Here is a 25,000-nt window from a genome sequence, read left to right as displayed (position 1 = left end):
GTTGGTGATGATGCATAGTTCACCCCTCTAGTCTCTGTAAGTCGCTTTGGATAAAAGCGTCTGCTGAATGACTCATTAATAATAATAATAATAATAATAATAATAATAATAATAATAATAATAATAATAATAATAATAATAATAATAATAATAATCACAAGGCGATCACAATAATAATAATCCTGCTGATTAATAGATGGAGAGAAGTCTGGCAGAAAACCCGCCTCATGAAAGTGAACAAGAAAGGAGGGGGGGGGGGAAGGAAGGACTGGCTTTCTCCTGTTGCTAGGAGACAGCGGAGCAGGAGATGCTGGGTTGCTAGGCAGTGACCAGCGCTGCGTTCTGTTTTTTCAATGCCCGGCTGTAAGAGGCTGCTGCTGCTGCTGCTGCTGGTGAAATTATTATTTTTTTGGGGCTTGAAATGACAAAAAAAAAAAAAAAAAATCAAAAAGGAATTAAAACAAAATAAAGGCGGTTTTTATATCACTCTCGACCCGGTAATCCTTTAAAAACAACTCAGGTTTGATCCCTCTCTCTCTCTCTCTCTCTCTCTCTCTCTCTCTCTCTCTCTCTCTCTCTCTCGCTCTCTCTCTCTCTCCCTCCTTTGTGTCAGTCTCACATAACAATGTTATCTCCTGTGGAGGGGAGTGAGAGAAGGGGGGAGGGAGTGAGAGAAGCGGGAGTGAGTGGGGAGTGAGAGAAGAATCCCCACCCGCACATCCTATCGGGACGTGTGCATTGTATATAATGATAGTGCTAGCTAATGCACTTATCCTGTCCTTCCTGTCAGAATGCTTTACTTTACATATCTGTGGCAGAACGACGATGTCTGAGCTGCCTGTAGAAAACGGGGCTACACCACTGACTGTGACATCATATCATAGTGCGTGTGTCAGCGTGTGCGTGTGTCATTGTGTGTGCGTGTGTCAGTGTGCGTGTGTCAGTGTGTGTGTGTGTGTGCGTGTGTCAGTGTGTGTGTGTGTGTGTCAGGGTGTTAGTAGGGGGTTGTGAGGATAGAGACAGATCAGATTTGATTGGATAATCCTCAGGTTTAACGTCGGGTAATCCCAACTGAAAGGAGCTGGGCATTAGTGGAGGAGGGATGAGAGCGAGAGAGAGAGAGAGAGAGAGAGAGAGAGAGAGAGAGAGAGAGAGAGCTGTTATAGAAATATATCTGTTCTGTTTATAAAGCAACGTTTCTATAAAATCAGATTACAGCCAATCCCACTGTGGCATTAAAGACCTATTTATATTGAATTTGAATTGAGAGAGGGAGGGGGGAGAGAGGGAGATGAAAAGCAAAAACAGTGTCTATTTTTGGCAGACAGCGTGAGTGTGTGTGTGTGTGTGCGTGCGTGCGGGGGAGGGGGGCGTGTGTCTGCTTCAGTATCAGAATCAGTGTGCGGGGGGGGTGTCTCTGTGAGTGTGTGTGTGTCTGCTTCAGTATCAGAATCAGTGTGCGGGGGGGGGTGTCTCTGTGAGTGTGTGTGTGTCTGCTTCAGTATCAGAATCAGTGTGTGTGTGCGTGCGGGGGCGGGGAGGAGAGGGGGGGCGTGTGTCTGCTTCAGTATCAGAATCAGTGTGTGTGTGCGTGCGGGGGTGGGGAGGAGAGGGGGGGCGTGTGTCTGCTTCAGTATCAGAATCAGTGTGCGGGGGGGGGTGTCTCTGTGAGTGTGTGTGTGTCTGCTTCAGTATCAGAATCAGTGTGTGTGTGCGTGCGGGGGCAGGGAGGAGAGGGGGGGCGTGTGTCTGCTTCAGTATCAGAATCAGTGTGTGTGTGCGTGCGGGGGCGGGGAGGAGAGGGGGGGCGTGTGCAGTACAGATGGTTTCTGTTAATTAAAGCGCTGCTGGAAAGTCAGTAATTGGGAGTTAATCCTCTTGTGAGACCCGGGGGGGGGGGAGGGGGGGGGGGGTGGTTGAGATAAAAAAAAAAAAACTACACCTACTCTACCTACTCTACCTGCCACACACACACACACACACACACAGACTGTAGACACATAAGCAGACCGACAAACACAAATGAAACGCACACAGACAGAAGCACACTCACGTAAAGACACAAACGCACACAGAGACACACGCAGTGGAAGAATGAGTTCCCCCCTCTCTCTCTGTCTCTGTCTCTCTCCCCTCTCGCTCTCTCTCTGTCTCTGTCTCTCTCTCTCTCTCTCTCTGCTCCATTTCTTCTGCTGGGGTGATCTCCAGAAAGGAGAGTAAGGAGTATATATATATATATATTCATGTGCTCACGATCCTCTGGGACTCAGACATGCTTCCCTGTTAACTCTTCGCATTCCGACTGTCTTTGTGTTCAACTGTTTTTAGGCGTCTCGTTCAAAAAAGGGAGACCCTGTCTCTGTCTGTCTGTCTGCCTGCCTCTGTCTCTCTGTCTGTGTGTCTCTCTGTCTGTCTGCCTGTCTGTCTATCTGTGTGTCCGCCTCGCTGTCTGTCTGTCTGTCAGTTGGCCTGCCTGCCTCTGTCTCTCTGTGTGTCTGTCTCTGTCTGTGTGTCTGTCTCTCTGTCTGCCTTTCTGTCTCTCTGTCTCTTGGTCTGCCTCTCTGTCTCTCGGTCTCTCTCCCTCTCTGTCTCTCGGTCTCTCTGTCTCTCTCTCTCTCTGTCTCTCTGCCTCTCTGTCTCTCTGTCTCTCTCCCTCTCTGTCTCTCTGTCTCTCTCTCTCTCTGTCTCTCTGTCTCTCGGTCTGTCTCTCACTCTACATGGTAAACACAGCTGCCTGGTTCTGCACCCATCGTTCCTCTATGTATTGTTATTTTGTAGTAGTAGTTTGGGTTTCAGATTCATGCTGGTGTGTGTTTCAGACGTGTCACCAGGACGTTACAATCAGGGTTTTTTTTTTTGTTGTTGTTCTTTTACTCTTTGATGTTGTATCTGTTTTCATGACTGTCTTAACTGCCCTGTTTGAAGGATCTCTTTCATGCCGTTGATTTGATGTTATTTCTGTCCGTCTTCTCTTGCCAGGACCCCCCCCCCCCCCTTGATAATGAGAAGTTTATCTCCAGAGTCCAAGCCTGGTTAAATAAATACGTTTGCATTTGAATTTGAGAGACGCTGCTGCTATCAGCAGAACAGCCGGAATGAAATCCGTGTTGTTTAAATATAGCCCTTGATCTGCTGCTCTGGGAATCTCAGCGCTATTCACCTCCTGGTTTGTGTACGGGAGAGAGGAGCCCGTTGCCCTCGGCAACCCGCATCCTTTTTTTTTTTTTTTTTTTTTTGTTTGTTTACCCGGAGGTAGCCGGTGATGTCAGCACCGTTTCCTGGGCAACCGAATGTGATAAGTGAGGGAGAGTAGGCGGTTGCCAGGTAACATAAACTGCAGTCGCCATGACAACCCAGCATCTGCTCGAGTTCTGTTTTTTTGTAGGAAAAGATTCTCTGTTTAGCTTTCTTATCTGTTATTTATACCTATAATAATAATAATAATAATAATAATAATAATAATAATAATAATAATAATAATAATAATAATAATAATAATAATGAAGTTTAGAAAAGGAAATGTACACTGTATGGGTGTGAGAGAGAGAGAGAGAGAGAGTATGTTGTGTAAAGTGTATAAATATATTTGTGTGTCTGTCTCTATATGTTTGTATGTGTCTGTGTACATGTGTGTGCATATCTGTATGTGTGTATATATTTGTGTGTATATTAGTGTGTATATGTGTGTGCATATATGTATATTTGGTGTATCTCTGTTTATCAGTATCTGTGTGTATGTGTGTGTGTGTATATCTGTCTATCAGTCTGTATATGTGTGTGTATATGTCTATCAGTATCTGTGTGTATCTCTATCAGTATCTGTGTGTATCTCTATCTATCAGTATCTGTGTGTATCTCTATCAGTATCTGTGTGTATCTCTATCTATCAGTATCTGTGTGTATCTCTATCAGTATCTGTGTGTATCTCTATCAGTATCTGTGTGTATCTCTATCTATCAGTATCTGTGTGTATCTCTATCTATCAGTATCTGTGTGTATCTCTATCAGTATCTGTGTGTATCTCTATCAGTATCTGTGTGTATCTCTATCAGTATCTGTGTGTATCTCTATCAGTATCTGTGTGTATCTCTATCTATCAGTATCTGTGTGTATCTCTATCAGTATCTGTGTGTATCTCTATCTATCAGTATCTGTGTGTATCTCTATCAGTATCTGTGTGTATCTCTATCTATCAGTATCTGTGTGTATCTCTATCAGTATCTGTGTGTATCTCTATCTATCAGTATCTGTGTGTATCTCTATCTATCAGTATCTGTGTGTATCTCTATCAGTATCTGTGTGTATCTCTATCTATCAGTATCTGTGTGTATCTCTATCAGTATCTGTGTGTATCTCTATCTATCAGTATCTGTGTGTATCTCTATCAGTATCTGTGTGTATCTCTATCAGTATCTGTGTGTATCTCTATCAGTATCTGTGTGTATCTCTATCTATCAGTATCTGTGTGTATCTCTATCAGTATCTGTGTGTATCTCTATCTATCAGTATCTGTGTGTATCTCTATCAGTATCTGTGTGTATCTCTATCTATCAGTATCTGTGTGTATCTCTATCAGTATCTGTGTGTATCTCTATCTATCAGTATCTGTGTGTATCTCTATCTATCAGTATCTGTGTGTATCTCTATCAGTATCTGTGTGTATCTCTATCAGTATCTGTGTGTATCTCTATCAGTATCTGTGTGTATCTCTATCAGTATCTGTGTGTATCTCTATCAGTATCTGTGTGTATCTCTATCAGTATCTGTGTGTATCTCTATCAGTATCTGTGTGTATCTCTATCTATCAGTATCTGTGTGTATCTCTATCTATCAGTATCTGTGTGTATCTCTATCAGTATCTGTGTGTATCTCTATCTATCAGTATCTGTGTGTATCTCTATCAGTATCTGTGTGTATCTCTATCAGTATCTGTGTGTATCTCTATCTATCAGTATCTGTGTGTATCTCTATCAGTATCTGTGTGTATCTCTATCAGTATCTGTGTGTATCTCTATCAGTATCTGTGTGTATCTCTATCTATCAGTATCTGTGTGTATCTCTATCAGTATCTGTGTGTATCTCTATCAGTATCTGTGTGTATCTCTATCAGTATCTATGTGTATCTCTATCAGTATCTGTGTGTATCTCTATCAGTATCTGTGTGTATCTCTATCAGTATCTGTGTGTATCTCTATCTATCAGTATCTGTGTGTATCTCTATCTATCAGTATCTGTGTGTATCTCTATCAGTATCTGTGTGTATCTCTATCAGTATCTGTGTGTATCTCTATCAGTATCTGTGTGTATCTCTGTCTATCAGTATCTGTGTGTATCTCTATCAGTATCTGTGTGTATCTCTGTCTATCAGTATCTGTGTGTATCTCTATCAGTATCTGTGTGTATCTCTATCTATCAGTATCTGTGTGTATCTCTATCAGTATCTGTGTGTATCTCTATCTATCAGTATCTGTGTGTATCTCTATCTATCAGTATCTGTGTGTATCTCTATCAGTATCTGTGTGTATCTCTATCTATCAGTATCTGTGTGTATCTCTATCTATCAGTATCTGTGTGTATCTCTATCAGTATCTGTGTGTATCTCTATCAGTATCTGTGTGTATCTCTATCTATCAGTATCTGTGTGTATCTCTATCTATCAGTATCTGTGTGTATCTCTATCTATCAGTATCTGTGTGTATCTCTATCAGTATCTGTGTGTATCTCTATCAGTATCTGTGTGTATCTCTATCTATCAGTATCTGTGTGTATCTCTATCAGTATCTGTGTGTATCTCTATCTATCAGTATCTGTGTGTATCTCTATCTATCAGTATCTGTGTGTATCTCTATCAGTATCTGTGTGTATCTCTATCTATCAGTATCTGTGTGTATCTCTGTCTATCAGTATCTGTGTGTATCTCTATCAGTATCTGTGTGTATCTCTATCTATCAGTATCTGTGTGTATCTCTATCTATCAGTATCTGTGTGTATCTCTATCAGTATCTGTGTGTATCTCTATCTATCAGTATCTGTGTGTATCTCTATCAGTATCTGTGTGTATCTCTATCAGTATCTGTGTGTATCTCTATCAGTATCTGTGTGTATCTCTATCAGTATCTGTGTGTATCTCTATCAGTATCTGTGTGTATCTCTATCTATCAGTATCTGTGTGTATCTCTATCAGTATCTATGTGTATCTCTATCAGTATCTGTGTGTATCTCTATCAGTATCTGTGTGTATCTCTATCAGTATCTGTGTGTATCTCTATCAGTATCTGTGTGTATCTCTATCAGTATCTGTGTGTATCTCTATCTATCAGTATCTGTGTGTATCTCTATCAGTATCTGTGTGTATCTCTATCAGTATCTGTGTGTATCTCTATCAGTATCTGTGTGTATCTCTATCTATCAGTATCTGTGTGTATCTCTATCAGTATCTATGTGTATCTCTTTCAGTATCTGTGTGTATCTCTATCAGTATCTGTGTGTATCTCTATCTATCAGTATCTGTGTGTATCTCTATCTATCAGTATCTGTGTGTATCTCTATCAGTATCTGTGTGTATCTCTATCTATCAGTATCTGTGTGTATCTCTATCAGTATCTGTGTGTATCTCTATCTATCAGTATCTGTGTGTATCTCTATCAGTATCTGTGTGTATCTATCTATCAGTATCTGTGTGTATCTCTATCAGTATCTGTGTGTATCTCTATCTATCAGTATCTGTGTGTATCTCTGTCAGTATCTATGTGTATCTCTATCAGTATCTGTGTGTATCTCTATCTATCAGTATCTGTGTGTATCTCTATCAGTATCTGTGTGTATCTCTGTCTATCAGTATCTGTGTGTATCTCTATCTATCAGTATCTGTGTGTATCTGGGGATGTTTTCTGTGTCTCTGGAATGGTATGTCCCTGGTGCTGCAGTGGTTGCCACGGCAATGGCAGATCCCGCTAACAACTTGGCAGGAGAGCGGAAAGATGCAGGCCTGGTTACCATGCCGACAGGAGCTCCGTGTAAAATGAGATCTGAACCCCCCGCTTCAGTGGAGAGAGACCTTTAGAGAGGAGGGGGGGGGGAAGTAGAGACAGGGAGAAATAGACCATCTCTGCGTTCATCACTTCAAAATACTGATTCCAATGGAAATGGAACCATCGCTACTGCAGTGCCACTGTCTGTCTGTCTGTCTGTCTGTCTGTCTGTCTGTCTGTCTGTCTGAGAGGAAGAGGGCTAATTGCTCCTGCTGTGCTCAATCAATACCAGCACGCTCAGGCGGACTGCCGCTAATCAATATCCTGATTAAACAAACTGTAAGTGCGGCCGCTGATTAATTAACAGCTTCGTTAATCTACTGGACGTTCCGCTGGTCAGTTTGTAACGGAGCACAGCCGCTATGTGCCTCCCCCTGGCAGACATGACCAGGGCACTCAGGTTCCCACTGTGTGGAGCTGGTTTGCCTTGGCTTGCTATGTTTATTAATATGCTTTACCAGACCTCTCTGTGCTTTACAATGCTTCCCTATGCTTTACCAGACCTCTCTGTGCTTTACAATGCTTCCCTATGCTTTGCCAGACCTCTCTGTGCTTTACAATGCTTCCCTATGCTTTACCAGACCTCTCTGTGCTTTACAATGCTTCCCTATGCTTTACCAGACCTCTCTGTGCTTTACAATGCTTCCCTATGCTTTACCAGGTCTCTCTGTGCTTTACAATGCTTCCCTATGCTTTACCAGACCTCTTTGTGCTTTACAATGCTTCCCTATGCTTTACCAGACCTCCCTACCCCTCTCTGTCTCCTTCTCACCCTCCCCCCTCTCTCTCATTCCCTCCTTGCCTTGTATCCTCTCTCTGTCTCTCTCAATCCCTCTCTACTTCCCCTCTCTCCCTCCCTCCCTCGTTCAGCCCCAGGTCTTAATCTGCTGTTGTAGATAAATCCTGATCTGACGGAGGCTCCCACTAATCTCCTAAACCAGCCTAGTGCGGAATCCTGAACACACACACACACACACACACTACACTCACTCACACACTACACTCACTCACACACACACACACACACACACACACACACACACACAGTAACACTACTAGAATACAATATGAACTAGGATGCTGTGTATAATAATAACACTACTAGAATACAATATGAACTAGGATGCTCTGTATAATAATAACACTACTAGAATACAATATGAACTAGGATGCTATGTATAATAATAACACTACTAGAATACAATATGAACTAGGATGCTGTGTATAATAATAACACTACTAGAATACAATATGAACTAGGATGCTATGTATAATAATAACACTGCTAGAATCCAATCTGAACTGGGATGCATGTATTTGTATTCAGTTGCATGTGATTTCCAATGTCCAGTGACTTGTCCTCAATGCCCGGGTGATTATTATTGATGATTATTAGCTGTCAGGTACTCTGGTAGCAGCCTGCTCTCTCACTGCTCCTCTGCCCAGCACACAGTTCAATATATTTCTTTCGAGGGGTGGGAAGCGCTGCACTGGCAGACAGACTCAGGATCTTTTGTATTTTTTTTTCTGTGTTTCAGATGAATCGACCGATCCAAGTGAAGCCAGCAGACAGTGAGAGCAGAGGAGGTAGCAATTCATATTTATATATAAATATTATTATTATTATTATTATTATTATTATTATTATTATTATTATTATTATTATTATTTATTTCTTAGCAGACGTCCTTATCCAAGGCGACTTACAGTCGTAAACAAAAATACATTTCAAGAATCACAGTACATATATATATATAGTGATGAAAGTAAGACTCCTATTGCACAGCAGTGTCACCCAGTCCAGGTTTTACTGCTACCAGCTTGATCAGCCCCCAATGTGTCTAGCTAACAAGCTCAGGTGTGTCTTATTATTAAAATCCTAGTGACTGGATCAAACTGCTGTGCAATGGGAGTCTGATTCCCATCCCTGATAAATATTTGCGACCAAAATATTTGGCGAATCACACCCATAACACCTATTTTGCTCCAGAAATGTCGGTCCCCTGTTGCAATATACGAAGTATGTGTTGTTAGTGGAATTTGATATTCGTGCCAAAAAAGGTTTTTTGTTTTTTTTCTATGCGTAAAACGCATAATACAAGTCTTGCACATATATGTATGGCTTTACAGAGTATATAATCAGGATCTCTTTGTCCCTGTGCAGTAGCTGGGTACGGAGCACCCTCTGGTGACTTCATGGTGTATTACAGTTTTTACAATACAGTAAAGCCTCAAGTATCGGTCTCTTCTAGTTTCAATAAACACTGATGAAGGCACTGGAGCCCAAACGCTGGTCTGCTTGACTCGGTCTCTTCTAGTTTCAATAACACTGATGAAGGCACTGGAGCCCAAACGCTGGTCTGCTTGACTTGGTCTCTTCTAGTTTCAATAACACTGATGAAGGCACTGGAGCCCAAACGCTGGTCTGCTTGACTCGGTCTCTTCTAGTTTCAATAACACTGATGAAGGCACTGGAGCCCAAACGCTGGTCTGCTTGACTTGGTCTCTTCTAGTTTCAATAACACTGATGAAGGCACTGGAGCCCAAACGCTGGTCTGCTTGACTTGGTCTCTTCTAGTTTCAATAACACTGATGAAGGCACTGGAGCCCAAACGCTGGTCTACTTGACTCGGTCTCTTCTAGTTTCAATAACACTGATGAAGGCACTGGAGCCCAAACGCTGGTCTGCTTGACTCGGTCTCTTCTAGTTTCAATAATCACACTGATGAAGGCACTGGAGCCCAAACGCTGGTCTACTTGACTCGGTCTCTTCTAGTTTCAATAATAACACTGATGAAGGCACTGGAGCCCAAACGCTGGTCTGCTTGACTCGGTCTCTTCTAGTTTCAATAATAACACTGATGAAGGCACTGGAGCCCAATCGCTGGTCTGCTTGACTTGCACTTATGATTAAAGTTCTCTCTCCCTCTCTCTCTCCCTCCCTCCCTCTCTCCCTCCCTCTCTCTCTCCCTCCCTCTCTCTCTCCCTGGCCCTGCCTGCAGAGGACAGGAAGTTGTTTGTGGGCATGCTGGGTAAGCAGCAGCTGGACGAGGACGTGCGGAAGATGTTTGAGGTGTTCGGCAGCATCGACGAGTGCACGGTGCTGAGGGGGCCCGACGGGACCAGCAAAGGTACTGGGGGAGCTGGGAGACTGGGGAGGAGAACTGGGGGAGCTGGGAGACTGGGGAGGAGAACTGGGGGAGCTGGGAGACTGGGGAGGAGAACTGGGGGAGCTGGGAGACTGGGGAGGAGAACTGGGGGAGCTGGGGGACTGGGGAGGAGAACTGGGGGAGCTGGGAGACTGGGGAGGAGAACTGGGGGAGCTGGGAGACTGGGGAGGAGAACTGGGGGAGCTGGGAGACTGGGGAGGAGAACTGGGGGAGCTGGGGGAGCTGTGGGACTGGGAGAGACTCTTCAGAGTCCGAGCCACTAGATGGAATCTCTTTGGTGACGGTGAAGGGATCTCTTTGGTGTCACTCATCAGTTTATTTTAAATCTCTTTTCTCCCCCCCCCCCTCTCTCTGTCTCTCTCTGACTGTGTATATCTGTCTCTCCCTCTGTCTGTCTGTCTGTCTGTCTGTCTGTCTGTCTAGGTTGTGCCTTCGTCAAGTACCAGTCGCACGCTGAGGCTCAAGCTGCCATCAATACCCTGCATGGGAGCCGAACCCTACCGGTGAGATCATTGGGAAGGGTATAGTGAGCACACTGGGGTCCCATTCTACCAGCCTCACCCCATTGTAGTGCTATTGAAGATCATTCAGCAAGGGTATAGTGAGCACACTGGGGTCCCATTCTACCAGCCTCACCCCATTGTAGTGCTATTGAAGATCATTCAGGAAGGGTATAGTGAGCACACTGGGGTCCCATTCTACCAGCCTCACCCCATTGCAGTGCTATTGAAGATCATTCAGGAAGGGTATAGTGAGCACTCTGGGGTCCCATTCTCACAGCCTCACCCCATTGCAGTGCTATTGAAGATCATTCAGGAAGGGTATAGTGAGCACACTGGGGTCCCATTCTACCAGCCTCACCCCATTGTAGTGCTATTGAAGATCATTCAGGAAGGGTATAGTGAGCACACTGGGGTCCCATTCTACCAGCCTCACCCCATTGTAGTGCTATTGAAGATCATTCAGGAAGGGTATAGCGAGCACACTGGGGTCCCATTCTCACAGCCTCACCCCATTGCAGCTGCCCTATGCTTGTGCTGCCATTGCCCCTCAGTGTAGTCCAGCCCCAGTGTTTGCGGATGGCTTGCCCAGGGTGCTGAGGGCTCTGCTCTGTGTGTCTCCAGGGCGCCTCCTCCAGTCTGGTTGTGAAGTTCGCAGACACGGAGAAGGAGAGGGGGCTCCGGCGCATGCAGCAGGTAGCCAATCAGCTGGGCATGTTCACCCCCATGACTCTGCAGTTCGGAGCCTACAGCGCCTACTCACAAGCGGTAAGGGAGGGGCTCCAGCAGCGAGCACAGCCAGCATATCTCGACATAGGGCTCACCCCCACCCTGGTAATTTACTTTATATATACCTTTCTTTACATGTCTTATTACTGCACATGTGTGTATTCTTTTATATAGATATATATATATATTTAATGTATTTCCTTATATATTTTATATTTGTTCATTTATTTTCCGTTGTGTAGTTTTCTACATTTTAATAAAAGTCTTACATTTGACATTGATATGTTTTCTTTATTTTTCTATATATATATTATTTTACCTGTTGTGTTGTGATCAGTGGAGCTTGTGCCACATTTCTTATCTAGTTTACACCTGTATATTTATAGTTGATATATTGACCCCACCCCCTCCTCTCTGCCCCCTCCTCATCTTTCTCTCTGCCCCGCCCTCTCATCTTTCTGTCTGCCCCGCCCCCTTCCTCTTTCTCTATGCCCTGCCCCCTCATCTCTGCCCCGCCCCTCATCTCTGCCCCGCCCCCTCCTCTTTCTCTCTGCCCCGCCCCTCCTCTCTGCCCCGCCCCGCACCCTCCTCTCTCCCCACAGTTGATGCAGCAGCAGTCAGCCATGGTGGCGGCTCAGAGTGCCTACCTCAACCCCATGGCTACCATGGCAGCCGTGCAGATGCAGCAGATGGCAGCGCTGAACGCCAACGGCCTGATCGCCACGCCCATCGCCACGCCCCTCGCCCCCTCCTCAGGTAGGCGGGACACTGGGGGTGTACTGGGACAAAACTGAACAGCAAGCGGGCAAAGTGATATCGCAGAAAAAAAAATGTCTACCGGAAGGAAGCCCTAATAGCCGTACAGTATTTTTACGTTAAGTATCTGGAAAACTACAAAGCGGTGTGTAATTCAATATGTTACCGTCACATTCAATCAATCAATCAATCAGTCAATCAATCAGTCAATCTTTATTTTATATAGCGCCTTTCATATTGGACCACAAAGCGCTTTACAAGATTGTGAGGGACAATGCATCATGCATGAAGCAGAGCAGGTTTCATTTCGACTTTATGAAGCAAAATCAGATCATTCTATAGAGGGATGCAAAACCTTTGGCCAGAGCTGTGCTTAATGTGTAAATAATGTAGCATGATAGATGGAAGCACACAACTGTATCAGAAAAGGGTTAGGGTTAGGGTTAGGGTTAGGGTTAGGGTTAGGTGTAGGGTTCGGGTTAGGGTTAGGGTTAGGTTTAGGTTCAGTGTTGCTCACCCCAGCAAATCTTCCTCACCCTAATCAAAATATCCCTTTCTCCCATTTTCTTAATTTTGTTGCCCCCCAATTTTTAATCCGCGGACGGCCGACGATTTCTCCTGTCTCTCAAACGGGGATGCCTCTCGCTGCAGCGTGGCCAGGTCTGTGTGTTTGAACTTGTGATTTACGTATCCAGCCACTGTCTGCGTGTGTTTCGGTGTGCCAGCATTCACTAGCAGGGAGGGGAGGGAGGGTCAAACCACATTTTACAGACAGCGCTTTGCCGTTTCCCTCGCTTCTGAAAACCATTATTCAATTCAGTGGGGGTCCCCGAGAGTCTCCCCTGGTAAAGGCACGACCACGTGGTGTGCAGGGGGCGTCGCACAGTCAGGGGAGCGTAGGGGTCCCCGAGGGTCTCCCCTGGTAAAGGCACAGCCGCGTGGTGTGCAGGGGGAGTCGCATAGTCAGGGGAGCGTAGGGGTCCCCGAGGGTCTCCTCTGGTAAAGGCACGGCCGCGTGGTGTGCAGGAGGAGTCGCATAGTCAGGGGAGCGTAGGGGTTCCCGAGGGTCTCCCCTGGTAAAGGCACGGCCGCGTGGTTTGCAGGGGGAGTCACACAGTCAGGGGAGCGCAGGGGTCCCCGAGGGTCGGTAGCTGTGCTATACTATATATATATAAATAAAGATCTATATTGAATCAATATGCATCTGTTATATTTACTCATAAACAAATTCACTCACCTGTGTGCATGCCTGTGCTTCCCCCACTGCAGTCTGTCCCCCCCGCTCAGTTCAGGTGTCAGTCTCGGCTCACCGCCCCTGTGATTGGTCCATTGCAGGTACGAGCACGCCCCCCACCCTGGCGGCCACGCCCGTGCCTGCCCTGCCGGCGCAGATGGGGGTGAACGGGTACAGCGCTGTGCCGACGCAGCCCAGCGGGCAGGGAGCCTCAGAATCAATCTACAGTAACGGGGTGCACCCCTACCCTGGTGAGAGCTGCCCCTGCACCCACACGGAGGGGAGGGGAGGGGTTGGGGTTTGGTTTGGGGTGGGGTTGGGTTGGGTTGGGTTGGGGTTGGGGTTGGGTTGGGGTTGGGTTGGGGTTGGGTTGGGGTTGGGTTGGGTTTGGGGTGGGGTTGGGTTGGGTTGGGTTGGGGTTGGGGTTGGGTTGGGGTTGGGTTGGGTTCAGTTGGGTTCAGTTGGGTTTGGTTTGGGGCTGGGTTGGGTTGGGGTTGGGTTGAGTTGGGTTGGGTTGGGTTGGGGTTGGGGTTGGGTTTGGGGTTGAGGTTGGGGTTGGGGTTGAGGTTGGGGTTGGGGTTGAGGTTGGGGTTGGGTTTGGTTTGGGGTTGGGGTTGGTTTGGTTTGGGGTTGGGGTTGGGGTTGAGGTTGGGGTTGGGGTTAGGTTTGGTTTGGTTTGGGTTTGGTTTGGGGTTGGGGTTGGGGTTGAGGTTGGGTTTGGGGTTGAGGTTGGGGTTAGGTTTGGTTTGGGGTTGGGGTTGAGGTTGGGGTTAGGTTTGGTTTGGGGTTGGGGTTGAGGTTGGGGTTAGGTTTGGTTTGGGGTTGGGGTTGGGTTTGGTTTGGGGTTGATATTGGGGTTGGGGTTGAGGTTGGGGTTGGGGTTGAGGTTGGGGTTGGGGTTGGGTTGAGTTGAGTTGAGTTGGGGTTGGTTTGGGTTGGGGTTGGGGTTGAGGTTGGGGTTGGGGTTGGGGTTGAGGTTGGGGTTGGGTTTGGTTTGGGGTTGGGGTTGGGTTTGGTTTGGGGTTGAGGTTGGGGTTGGGTTTGGTTTGGGTTTGGTTTGGGGTTGGGGTTGAGGTTGGGGTTAGGTTTGGTTTGGGGTTGGGGTTGGGATTGAGGTTGGGGTTAGGTTTGGTTTGGGGTTGGGGTTGGGGTTACAGGGTGTAAGTATCATTGTACTTGTGAAAAGACACACACTCTACTGCTGTGATCAGAGTCTGATTAATGACTTCACACAGCTTCTGTTTGTTAGGCCACAGGTGAAGCTGCATGCTTCTTGCACAGCATGAATCTTGCAAAGCAAATGTTCAGTATACACACACACGTATACACACACACACACACACGCGCACACACACACACACACACACGTATACACACACACACACACACACACACACGCGCGCGCGCACACACACACGCACACACACACACACACACACATGCATACACATATATATAGACCAATTCCACCAATTCAGAGAGGTAGTTTCCTTACAGCAGTAACATGTGCTGTGTCTCTCTGTGTCTGTGTGTCTGTCTCTCTGTCTCTGGGTCTGTTTCTGTGTCTCTCTGTCTATGTCTCTGTCTCTCTCTGTGTCTCTGTCTGTGTCTCTGTGTCTCTGTCTGTGTCTCTGTGTCTCTGCAGCTCAAAGTCCAGCCAGTACAGTGGATCAGCTACAGCAAGCATACGCTGGCATGCAGCACTACACAGGTGAGCTGCCTTACTACTGTCACTGCTAGTGCTAGTGCTATTGCTGTTATTATTATTATTATTATTATTATTATTATTATTATTATCACACTGAAGCTGGAATTCTTTAAACGTCCCCCCCCCCCACAGCGGCGTACCCAGCTGCATACGGATTGGTCAGCCAGGCGTTTCCACAGCAACCAACCATCGTCGCCCAGCAACACCAGCAGCCACAGCAGCAGCAGCAGAGAGAGGGTGAGGAGAGGCGGCGCCATCTAGTGATCTGCGGCTTTGGATGAAGTTTCCTGTTTGTTTTTACTGTCAACGCACCAGTGGTGCAATAGAGGGCGCCGGCGCTTCCCAGTAGCGAGAGCGTTTCAGTTTTTTTCAGTTTGTTTAAAGCCTGCTTGTTTGAGGCTGTGTCTTTAGTCGCACTAAAAGAAACTTAATCAACGACGTTGAAAAAGACTAGTCTAAACATGTGTCGTTGAGTTTAAGCTTCTGTTATTATTATTATTATTATTATTATTATTATTATTATTATTATTATTATTATTGGGTCATTTAGCAGACGCTTTTATCCAAAGTGGCTTACAGAGACTAAGGGGGTGAACTCTGCAACTACACAGTGCGGTTTTAGGTTGGCCTGCCTTTCTGCACCTAATGCCTGTTTTGTGTGTGTGTGTGTGTGCGTGTGTGCGTGCGTGTGTGTGTGTGTGTGCGTATGTGTGTGCATGCGTGTGTGTGTGTGTGTGTGTTTGCGTCCCACCCCCAGGTCCGGAGGGCTGCAATATCTTCATCTACCACCTCCCCCAGGAGTTCTCCGACTCCGAGATGCTCCAGATGTTCCTGCCCTTCGGGAACGTCATCTCCGCCAAGGTCTTCGTGGACCGCGCCACCAATCAGAGCAAGTGCTTCGGTAAGGGGGCAGGGCTATCGGGGCTCTCGGGGCCAGGCTTTCTGTAACTTCCTGTTTTGTGTCCCCGGGGTTTGTGCAACATCCTCTTCTGTCCCCAGACTGTGTGTAACGTCCTGTTTTGTCCCCCAGGCTTCGTGAGTTTTGACAATCCTGCCAGCGCGCAGGCTGCTATCCAGGCCATGAACGGCTTTCAGATCGGGATGAAGAGACTGAAGGTGCAGCTCAAGAGGCCAAAGGACGCCAACCGTCCGTACTGAGAGAGCGAGGGAGCGAGAGGTCAGTACCCTGCACAGGGAGGGGAGCGGGGGTCAGCAACCGTCTGTACTGAGAGAGCGAGGGAGTGAGAGGTAAGTACCCTGCACAGGGAGGGGAGCGGGGGTCAGCAACCGTCTGTACTGAGAGAGCGAGGGAGCGAGAGGTCAGTACCCTGCACAGGGAGGGGAGCGGGGGGTCAGCAACCGTCTGTACTGAGAGAGCGAGGGAGCGAGAGGTCAGTACCCTGCACAGGGAGGGGCGCGGGGGTCACACAGGGGGCTAGTAATGACAGTGCTTCTCATCTTCATCATTATTATTATTATTATTAGTAGTAGTAGTATTATCATTATCAATATTATTATTATTTATTTATAGTATAACATTATTTTCATATTATTATTATTTTTGTATTATTATTAATTTCATATTATCATAATCAATATATTTCTCAATGTGATCATTATCCTTATAATATTATTATTATTATTATTATTATTATTATTATTATTATTGATACAGATTTTTTTTTCTTTGTAAATGTCTATATCATCAACGGTAGGGGGGGTATGATGAGTGGGTGTGGTCACACACAAGGGGTGCGGTCATGTGGGAAAGGGGAGTGGTTTGGACGTACAGAGGGAGGGGCCAGAGTTGAGCAATATTGGTGGAGCTTATTCTGAGACGGGCTCCCAGAGAATGTCAGACGTCTGATGTCATAACTTTTTTTTTTTTTTTGCAGAATTGTTAAATATGTACATTTAAGATTTTGTTAACCTGATATCACTGCTGTTTTTGTATGAAAGTGTGTTTCTAATAGCTGCTGTTTGTCATGATCATTCTGCTGAGGCAGGTATAGTGTGTGTGTGTCTCTCTGCTGAAGTTCCTGTGTAGCGCTGGGGTGCTCCGTGCCCCTCAGTCCTGTGCGCCGCAGGGCTCCGTCTCCTGTCAGGCACTTTCTCTGTGTGCTTGTTTTATTTACTGTGTCTTTCTCCTGTGTCTCGGTTACTCCTTGTCTTTCTCTCCCTGTGCGATGTTTCCTTCCATCATTTCTCTTTTTATATCTATTTTAATTTTTTGGTTCAGCTGACAGAGAGGAAAGTAAACTCAAGGGAGCCTTGGCCCCATTTTCAAAGATAGAGAGAGAGAGAGAGAGAGAGAGAGAGAGAGAGAGAGAGAGAGAGAAGGGATCTTATAAACGAAAGAAACAATTGTAGTGTTTGTGAGTTCATTTATTTCTTCAGCGTTTCGTCAAGGATCCATTCCTTTATTTCAGTTCTTTTTTCTAAAATCAATTCCCAGTTCCCGTTCCCTTTGCTTGAGCTCTGATTCTCCTTTGAGGACGCGGGGGGCTTTGCTGAGCAGTCATGCGTGCAGCGTGTCACACACACGCGTGCAGCGTGTCACACACACGTGCAGCGTGTCACAGCGACGCCTGCGCCTGCTCGATCTCGTAGGCATGGCCGTTTCCGTCGCGCAAGCTGTGTAGAGGCTTGCTCAGTAAAAGCCCCGCGTCGTCTAAACTGCAATGGAAATTGATTCAAAGGGAACGGGGAATCTGAGAATTGATTTTTTTTTTTTTAAAGGTATTTGGAAATGGAATTGGAATTGAAAAATGCGGGCTGGCCGTGTTGAAGGTCCAGTTTGCTTAGCGTGGCTGAAAGTTTACTTTCCTCTCCGGTCGGGGGTCTCCTAGTCTGTTTTGAAACGTGCTCTTTTAAAATCGCTTTATATCAACCTCTTCTTAGACATAGAGCGCTCCAGCAATATAGGAAAGAGAGCTCCCCTCTCGACACTGCAGAGCGCTCTAGCAGTATAGGAAAGAGAACTCCCCTCTCCACACTGCAGAGCGCTCTAGCAGTATAGGAAAGAGAACTCCCCTCTCGACACTGCAGAGCGCTCTAGCAGTATAGGAAAGAGAACTCCCCTCTCAACACTGCAGAGCGCTCTAGCAGTATAGGAAAGAGAACTCCACTCTCAACACTGCAGAGCGCTCTAGCAGTATAGGAAAGAGAACTCCACTCTCAACACTGCAGAGCGCTCTAGCAGTATAGGAAAGAGAACTCCCCTCTCAACACTGCAGAGCGCTCTAGCAGTATAGGAAAGAGAACTCCCCTCTCAACACTGCAGAGCGCTCTAGCAGTATAGGAAAGAGAACTCCACTCTCAACACTGCAGAGTGCTCTAGCAGTATAGGAAAGAGAACTCCCCTCTCGACACTGCAGAGCGCTCTAGCAGTATAGGAAAGAGAACTCCCCTCTCGACACTGCAGAGCGCTCTAGCAGTATAGGAAAGAGAACTCCACTCTCAACACTGCAGAGCGCTCTAGCAGTATAGGAAAGAGAACTCCCCTCTCGACACTGCAGAGCGCTCTAGCAGTATAGGAAAGAGAACTCCCCTCTCGACACTGCAGAGCGCTCTAGCAGTATAGGAAAGAGGACTCCACTCTCAACACTGCAGAGCGCTCTAGCAGTATAGGAAAGAGAACTCCACTCTCAACACTGCAGAGCGCTCTAGCAGTATAGGAAAGAGAACTCCCCTCTCAACACTGCAGAGCGCTCTAGCAGTATAGGAAAGAGAACTCCCCTCTCAACACTGCAGAGCGCTGTAGCAGTATAGGAAAGAGAACTCCACTCTCCACACTGCAGAGCGCTCTAGCAGTATAGGAAAGAGAACTCCCCTCTCGACACTGCAGAGCGCTCTAGCAGTATAGGAAAGAGAACTCCCCTCTCAACACTGCAGAGCGCTCTAGCAGTATAGGAAAGAGAACTCCCCTCTCGACACTGCAGAGCGCTCTAGCAGTATAGGAAAAAGAACTCCCCTCTCAACACTGCAGAGCGCTCCAGCAGTATAGGAAAGAGAACTCCCCTCTCAACACTGCAGAGCGCTCTAGCAGTATAGGAAAGAGAACTCCCCTCTCGACACTGCAGAGCGCTCTAGCAGTATAGGAAAGAGAACTCCCCTCTCGACACTGCAGAGCGCTCTAGCAGTATAGGAAAGAGAACTCCACTCTCAACACTGCAGAGCGCTCTAGCAGTATAGGAAAGAGAGCTCCCCTCTCGACACTGCAGAGCGCTCTAGCAGTATAGGAAAGAGAACTCCCCTCTCAACACTGCAGAGCGCTCCAGCAGTATAGGAAAGAGAGCTCCCCTCTCCACACTGCAGAGCGCTCTAGCAGTATAGGAAAGAGAACTCCACTCTCAACACTGCAGAGCGCTCTAGCAGTATAGGAAAGAGAACTCCCCTCTCCACACTGCAGAGCGCTCTAGCAGTATAGGAAAGAGAACTCCCCTCTCAACACTGCAGAGCGCTCTAGCAGTATAGGAAAGAGGACTCCCCTCTCAACACTGCAGAGCGCTCTAGCAGTATAGGAAAGAGAACTCCACTCTCAACACTGCAGAGCGCTCTAGCAGTATAGGAAAGAGAACTCCACTCTCAACACTGCAGAGCGCTCTAGCAGTATAGGAAAGAGAACTCTAGTCAGCACTGAAGCATCATTTAACGCTAAAAAAAATAAATACAAAATCAGAAAGTTGCTCTAGGCTACAGAAGAGGCTGGAAAAGAGATTTCAAACAGATTAGGAATCCTTCGTTTTCGTAAAAAAAAAAAAACCTCAACCATATATATTTATCTTTCTAGATATATTTATATATATTTATATATAAATAAAACCCACAATCCTTTTTCTTTCTTTACTTGCCAATACCACACCCCCAGCCCAGGCGGGGTCCAATCATATCTCGAGATGACAGCGTCGCTATGACGTTACCTAGACAACCATTAGCTGTCACGGGAGACATAGCCCCGCCCCTTGTAAGTTGCATCCAGTGTCATGGCCGTGCAAAACAAACTGAGAGATCGAACTAAGCAATGAGATGAGCGTGGCTCGCGGGGCTGCATGACATCGTGGAGTGGAGTGTTGGGTGTGACGTGCATCTTCTTGCTCGTGATATTTTTAGTTGTTTCCGTAAAATTGACATTTATTATTATTATTATTATTATTATTATAAATTATTTTTCTCAAAAAAATAATATTTTTCTTTTTATTGTCGTTGTCGTTGTTGTTCTTGTTGTATGTATGTATGTATGTATGTATGTATTATTATTATTATTATTATTATTATTATTATTATTATTATTATTATTATTATTATCATTATTGATTCATGTGTTTGTTTTGGAACCCCCCCCAGCCCCCCCAGCCTTTGTCATTTTCTTTTTTTCATTCACTTCGCTTGCGTTGTGTGTTTTTTATTTTATCTATCTATCTATCTACCTATCTAACTGTGTCTATCAATTCTATCTCTCTATCTGTCTATCTCTCTATCTGTGACTCCCTCTCTTTGTATTCTCATTATTTCTGTCTTTCTTTCTTCATGTTGGTTTGACTTGGCTCTCTGTGTGTGTGTGTGTGTGTGTGTGTGTTTGTCTCTAATGAGGTGCCTGTGACTCTGTGTTTGACCGCCGGCACACTTTACTGTTTGTGGTGACGCTGGGAATCTGAAGCTGCAGTGCATTATGGGGGGAGCAACCCCAATCAACCAAATTCTCTTCCGTCAGCCAATCAGCCAGTCAGTCAGCCAGTCAGTCAGTCAGTCAGTCAGTCAGTCAGTCAGGCAGTCACTTAGTCAGTCAGTCAGGCAGTCACTTAGTCAGTCAGTCAGCCTGCCTTGGACTGGAGGGAGCACCCTTTCTCTTAGGGGAGTGAGTGAGGGAGGGAGGGAGCAGTTCAGTCTCCGTGCCTCAAGCCTGCCCTGGCCGGGAGGGAGCCCCCTGTATTATTGTGAATGTGTTTTGTTAGACGGATTGGTTTTGAAGTGCCCAGCCCTGTCATGCACTGCGGCCCCAGCATTGCGCTTGATCATGCAGGATCGGGGGTCTTGTTGTATTTATTTCCTTTCTGTATGCAAAACACCTTGTGAACTCCGGTCAATAACAAACCAAAATGAAGCGTTTCACAGCAACGTGTTCCCCACCGGATATTCGATCCAGCACGACAACCCATTCAATTTCAAATCATAAAAATAAACCAATAAATAAATAAATAAATAAATAAAAATCTTCCTCGTAACAGGAGATCTCTGGTTGGTCAGAAACCTGTCACATGACTCTTGCCTCCAGCCAATCACACAGATCATATCCCATGTTCCAGAGCTGTATTAGACAGCTAGGGAAAGTGGGCAAGGCGACTTTGTCTCAGCCAATGTAAAAACATTATAGACAGGATGGAATATAATTGTGAAGTAAAAAAAAACAGCTGATAAATCAATAAATCAATAAATGAAGATTAGCCGTGCCGCTACCTTGTAAAGCAGGAGGAGGCTGGTTACTTCTCTTCAAGCGATCTGAGTTCTCAAACTCTTACCCAGAACCTGCTCTCCCTGCTTAAATAACCAGCAGCCAGCACGCTGTGGCTTGAAATATTTCTTAATTAGTCATTTAGCAGGCTTGCTGGACCAGCGGTTAGAGAAAAGGGGTCTTGATACCAGGAGGTTCAAATCCCGGCTCAGCCACTGACTCCCTGCGTGTGTGTGTGCGTGTGTGTGTGTGTGTGTGTGTGTGTGCGCGTGTGTGACCCTGAGCAAGTCACTTCACCTCCTTGTGCTCCGTCCTTCCGATAATAATAATAATAATAATAATAATAATAATAATAATAATAATAATAATAATAATAATAATACAGGCTTGCTGGTCCAGCGGTTAGAGAAAAGGGGTCTTGATACCAGGAGGTTCAAATCCCGGCTCAGCCACTGACTCCCTGCGTCTGTGTGTGTGTGTGTGTGTGTGTGTGTGTGCGTGTGTGTGTGTGTGCGTGTGCGCGTGTGTGACCCTGAGCAAGTCCCTTCACCTCCTTGTGCTCCGTCCTTCCGATGAGACGTCAAACAAACGAGGTCCTATTGGAAGCGACTCTGCAGTCCAATCACAAAGTGGGCTGGCTGTCTGTGACAGGTTTCTGATTGGCTGATCAATGCTTTCGAATACCCAGAAGGCCTGTGGGTTGCGTAGGGGGGGCGGGGGGTGGGGGGCGGAGGCGGGGTAGAATCAGGCATTTCTGGGTATTTTAATCTGTTTATTTATTTATTTATTTATTTATTTATTTTTACTGGGAATTCAACCTTAAACAGTCTAACTGGGGGACATTTTTTGTTATATATATATATATATATATATATATATATATATATATATATATAAAACAACTATATATAGAGAGAGAGAGAGGGGGAGAGGGAGAGGGAGAGGGAGAGAGAGTGTATTTATTTATTTATTTATTTCCGTTTTCTCTGTTCCCTCGTGCAGAAAGCACACCCCAGCTCACAAACTCACAGACACAACGCCAGCACCACAGTGGATGGCACAGGGGCTGAAGGATACCCTCACTGAGAGGCTTCTTTTAAAACACCTTTTTTATGTGCAAAATATATTTTTAAACAGGCTGTCCCACTTTTGCAGGGACTTTGTTGGCCTTGTTTGCACTGTAAACACACACACACACACACACACACACACACACACACACGGATGCACAAGATCAGTGCAAACTGGGGTTTTGTGTTGGAAATACACACACACACACACACACACACACGCAAACCCACTCACACACACACACACACACACACACACACAAACCCACTCACTCACACACACACACACACACACACACACACACACACACAGGCAACAGGGATGGAAATTAGACTCTCGTTGCACAGCAGTGTGATCCAGTCCTGGTTTCACTAGGAGTTTAATAATCAGACACACCTGAGTTTGTTGCCTAGACACACTGGGGCTGATCAAGCTGGTAGCAGTGAAACCTGGACTGGGTGACACTGCTGTGCAATAGGAGTCTGATTCCCATCCCTGCACAATCTCAATCACTCACACACTCACACTGACAGCACTGACACCCACACAATAATAAAAGCACTCTGGGAAAGGACAAAACCGGAATAAAATAGCCATAACAATAACAATAACAATAATAATAATAATAATAATAATAATAATAATAATAATAATAATAATAATAATAATAATAATAATAATAATAATAATAATAGTCAAAACAAAAACTAACCTGATACTTAATACTGTTATAAGGTTGAGCTCCCCTCTCTCCCTCTCTCCCTCTCCCTAACCCTGCCTCTCCCTCCGTCCCTCTCCCTAACCCCCCCTCTCTGTCCCTCTCTCCCTAACACTCCCGCACTCCCTCTCCCTCTCTCCCTAACCCTCCTCCTCTCCCCCTCTCCCTAACCCTCCCCTCTCTCCCTCTCCCCCTCTCTGTCCCCTTCTCTCCCTCTCCCTTTATATATTTCCTCTATATTTCTCCCCTCTCTGGTTGAACCCAGGTTTGGTTTGTTGAGCTGAATGGTGATTGGATGCCTTGATGGTCACATGACACAATGCCTTGTGCTGACGTTGCAGCTACCCCTCTCTCTCTAGGAATTCTGGGTAACTCCAAAATGAAAGCCACCTAACTTCTGGATTTTCTGGCTATTGGATGTTGAAAAAAAAAAAAAAAAAAATTAAACTAAACTGCTTTTTTACTTTCAGTGCAGTCGGGGGCCCCCTAGCGGCCAGTCTTAGGCGGTTTCATTAATTCTGCAATCCTGAGCAGGCACCCCCCCCATCCCACTCGCCCCCGTGCCCCCTCTTTTTTGAAATGTTTTGGTTTTTAATAACGTCCGCCCTCGAAGAGTTACCCAGAATTCTTTGCAAGTCCTGCTAGATGATGTGCATGATGAATTTGCTTGCTTGTTAAAAGCCGAAGTTTTATAATAAAACAAAATACAAAACAATATATACAGTGTATATAGATATAGATATATAGATATATATAGTATGTATGTGTGTGTGTATATCTATACTGTATACATATAATAATAATCTATATTCATATATGTGTGTGTATCATATATTTAGTAGTTAGCTGTGCATATGTGTGTGTGTGTGTGTGTATTTATATATATATGTATATATTTATATATTCAAGCACTTGTAAGCTGTTTGGCTGATTTTTCTTCCTTTTTTTTCTGTTTTGTTCTAGGTTTTTTTTTCGGAGGCTGATAAAGGACAGAGATTGAGGAAATATTCTCCTTTTCGTCAACCTCCCCCCACACCCCCGCGCACGCACGCACGCACGCACACACACACGCACGCACGCACACACAGACACGCAATCAAAGTCGACAGACAGTTCTGTTTTTTCTCCGAGAAGCAGATTGGGGGTTATGATTTGTTTAGACGTTAGGTATATCGAGGCAAGGTCGAGGGGTGACTTGGTTAGGTGTAGTGGCAGCATGTCTCCACCAGATGGCGACCTTGTATAACTTTTTGGCGCGTTTTATTGAGTACATTTTTTTTACCCACGTTGACCAAAAATCCTCAATCCTCAAACCTGAAGTCTTACTGGACATCATGTCGTTTTAATAGTTTTTATTTCTCTGTCTCTCTCTCTCTGTTTTTTAAATATATATTATACAGTATATGAGAATTAGAACTATGATCTTTAGAAATCCAGACTTTTAAACTTGGTGGGGGCGGGGTGGGGTGTGGTGGGGCGGGGTGGGGGGTTACTGGACGGTATTTAAAAAAAAAAAAAAAAAAAAGATTATTATTAATGTTTTTTTGATCTATCAATCATAATAAATGTAAAAAAAAAAGTAATACAAAATGGTAACTGATTTTAAAAGAAAATATAGAAAAAAAACAATGT

At 45.5% G+C, this 25,000-nt stretch overlaps 1 protein-coding gene across 6 annotated transcripts in view; it reads left to right on the top strand.

The window, feature by feature from the left end:
• The window catches only part of LOC117969745 (CUGBP Elav-like family member 3), a 34,913-nt gene that overhangs the window by 9,584 nt on the left and 329 nt on the right, over window positions 1-25,000 (top strand). Inside the window, exons 3-14 of one of the 6 annotated variants that reach the window (XR_009324093.1) lie at window positions 8,570-8,618; window positions 10,034-10,162; window positions 10,625-10,704; window positions 11,326-11,535; window positions 12,033-12,186; window positions 13,456-13,671; window positions 15,066-15,131; window positions 15,261-15,365; window positions 15,886-16,029; window positions 16,159-16,305; window positions 19,999-20,094; window positions 24,332-25,000. The exon at window positions 24,332-25,000 is cut by the window's right edge and continues 329 nt beyond it. Coding sequence is in view for 5 of the 6 variants with exons in the window: in XM_059020630.1 (XP_058876613.1) it covers window positions 8,570-8,618; window positions 10,034-10,162; window positions 10,625-10,704; window positions 11,326-11,535; window positions 12,033-12,186; window positions 13,456-13,671; window positions 15,066-15,131; window positions 15,261-15,365; window positions 15,886-16,029; window positions 16,159-16,286 (1,281 nt within the window). In the remaining variant the exon portion in view is untranslated. Of the gene's footprint in view, window positions 1-8,569; window positions 8,619-10,033; window positions 10,163-10,624; window positions 10,705-11,325; window positions 11,536-12,032; window positions 12,187-12,837; window positions 12,847-13,455; window positions 13,672-15,065; window positions 15,132-15,260; window positions 15,366-15,885; window positions 16,030-16,158; window positions 16,306-19,998; window positions 20,095-24,331 lie in introns of all 6 variants that reach the window. The other 5 variants (XM_059020631.1, XM_059020632.1, XM_059020630.1 and 2 more) reach the window with 5 other exon arrangements.

This window comes from Acipenser ruthenus, unplaced genomic scaffold (genome assembly GCF_902713425.1).
Source record: "Acipenser ruthenus unplaced genomic scaffold, fAciRut3.2 maternal haplotype, whole genome shotgun sequence".
Classification (NCBI taxonomy): Eukaryota; Metazoa; Chordata; class Actinopteri; order Acipenseriformes; family Acipenseridae; genus Acipenser; species Acipenser ruthenus.
Note: the sequence above shows the minus strand (reverse complement) of the source record. Positions and strands in the feature narration are given on the sequence as shown.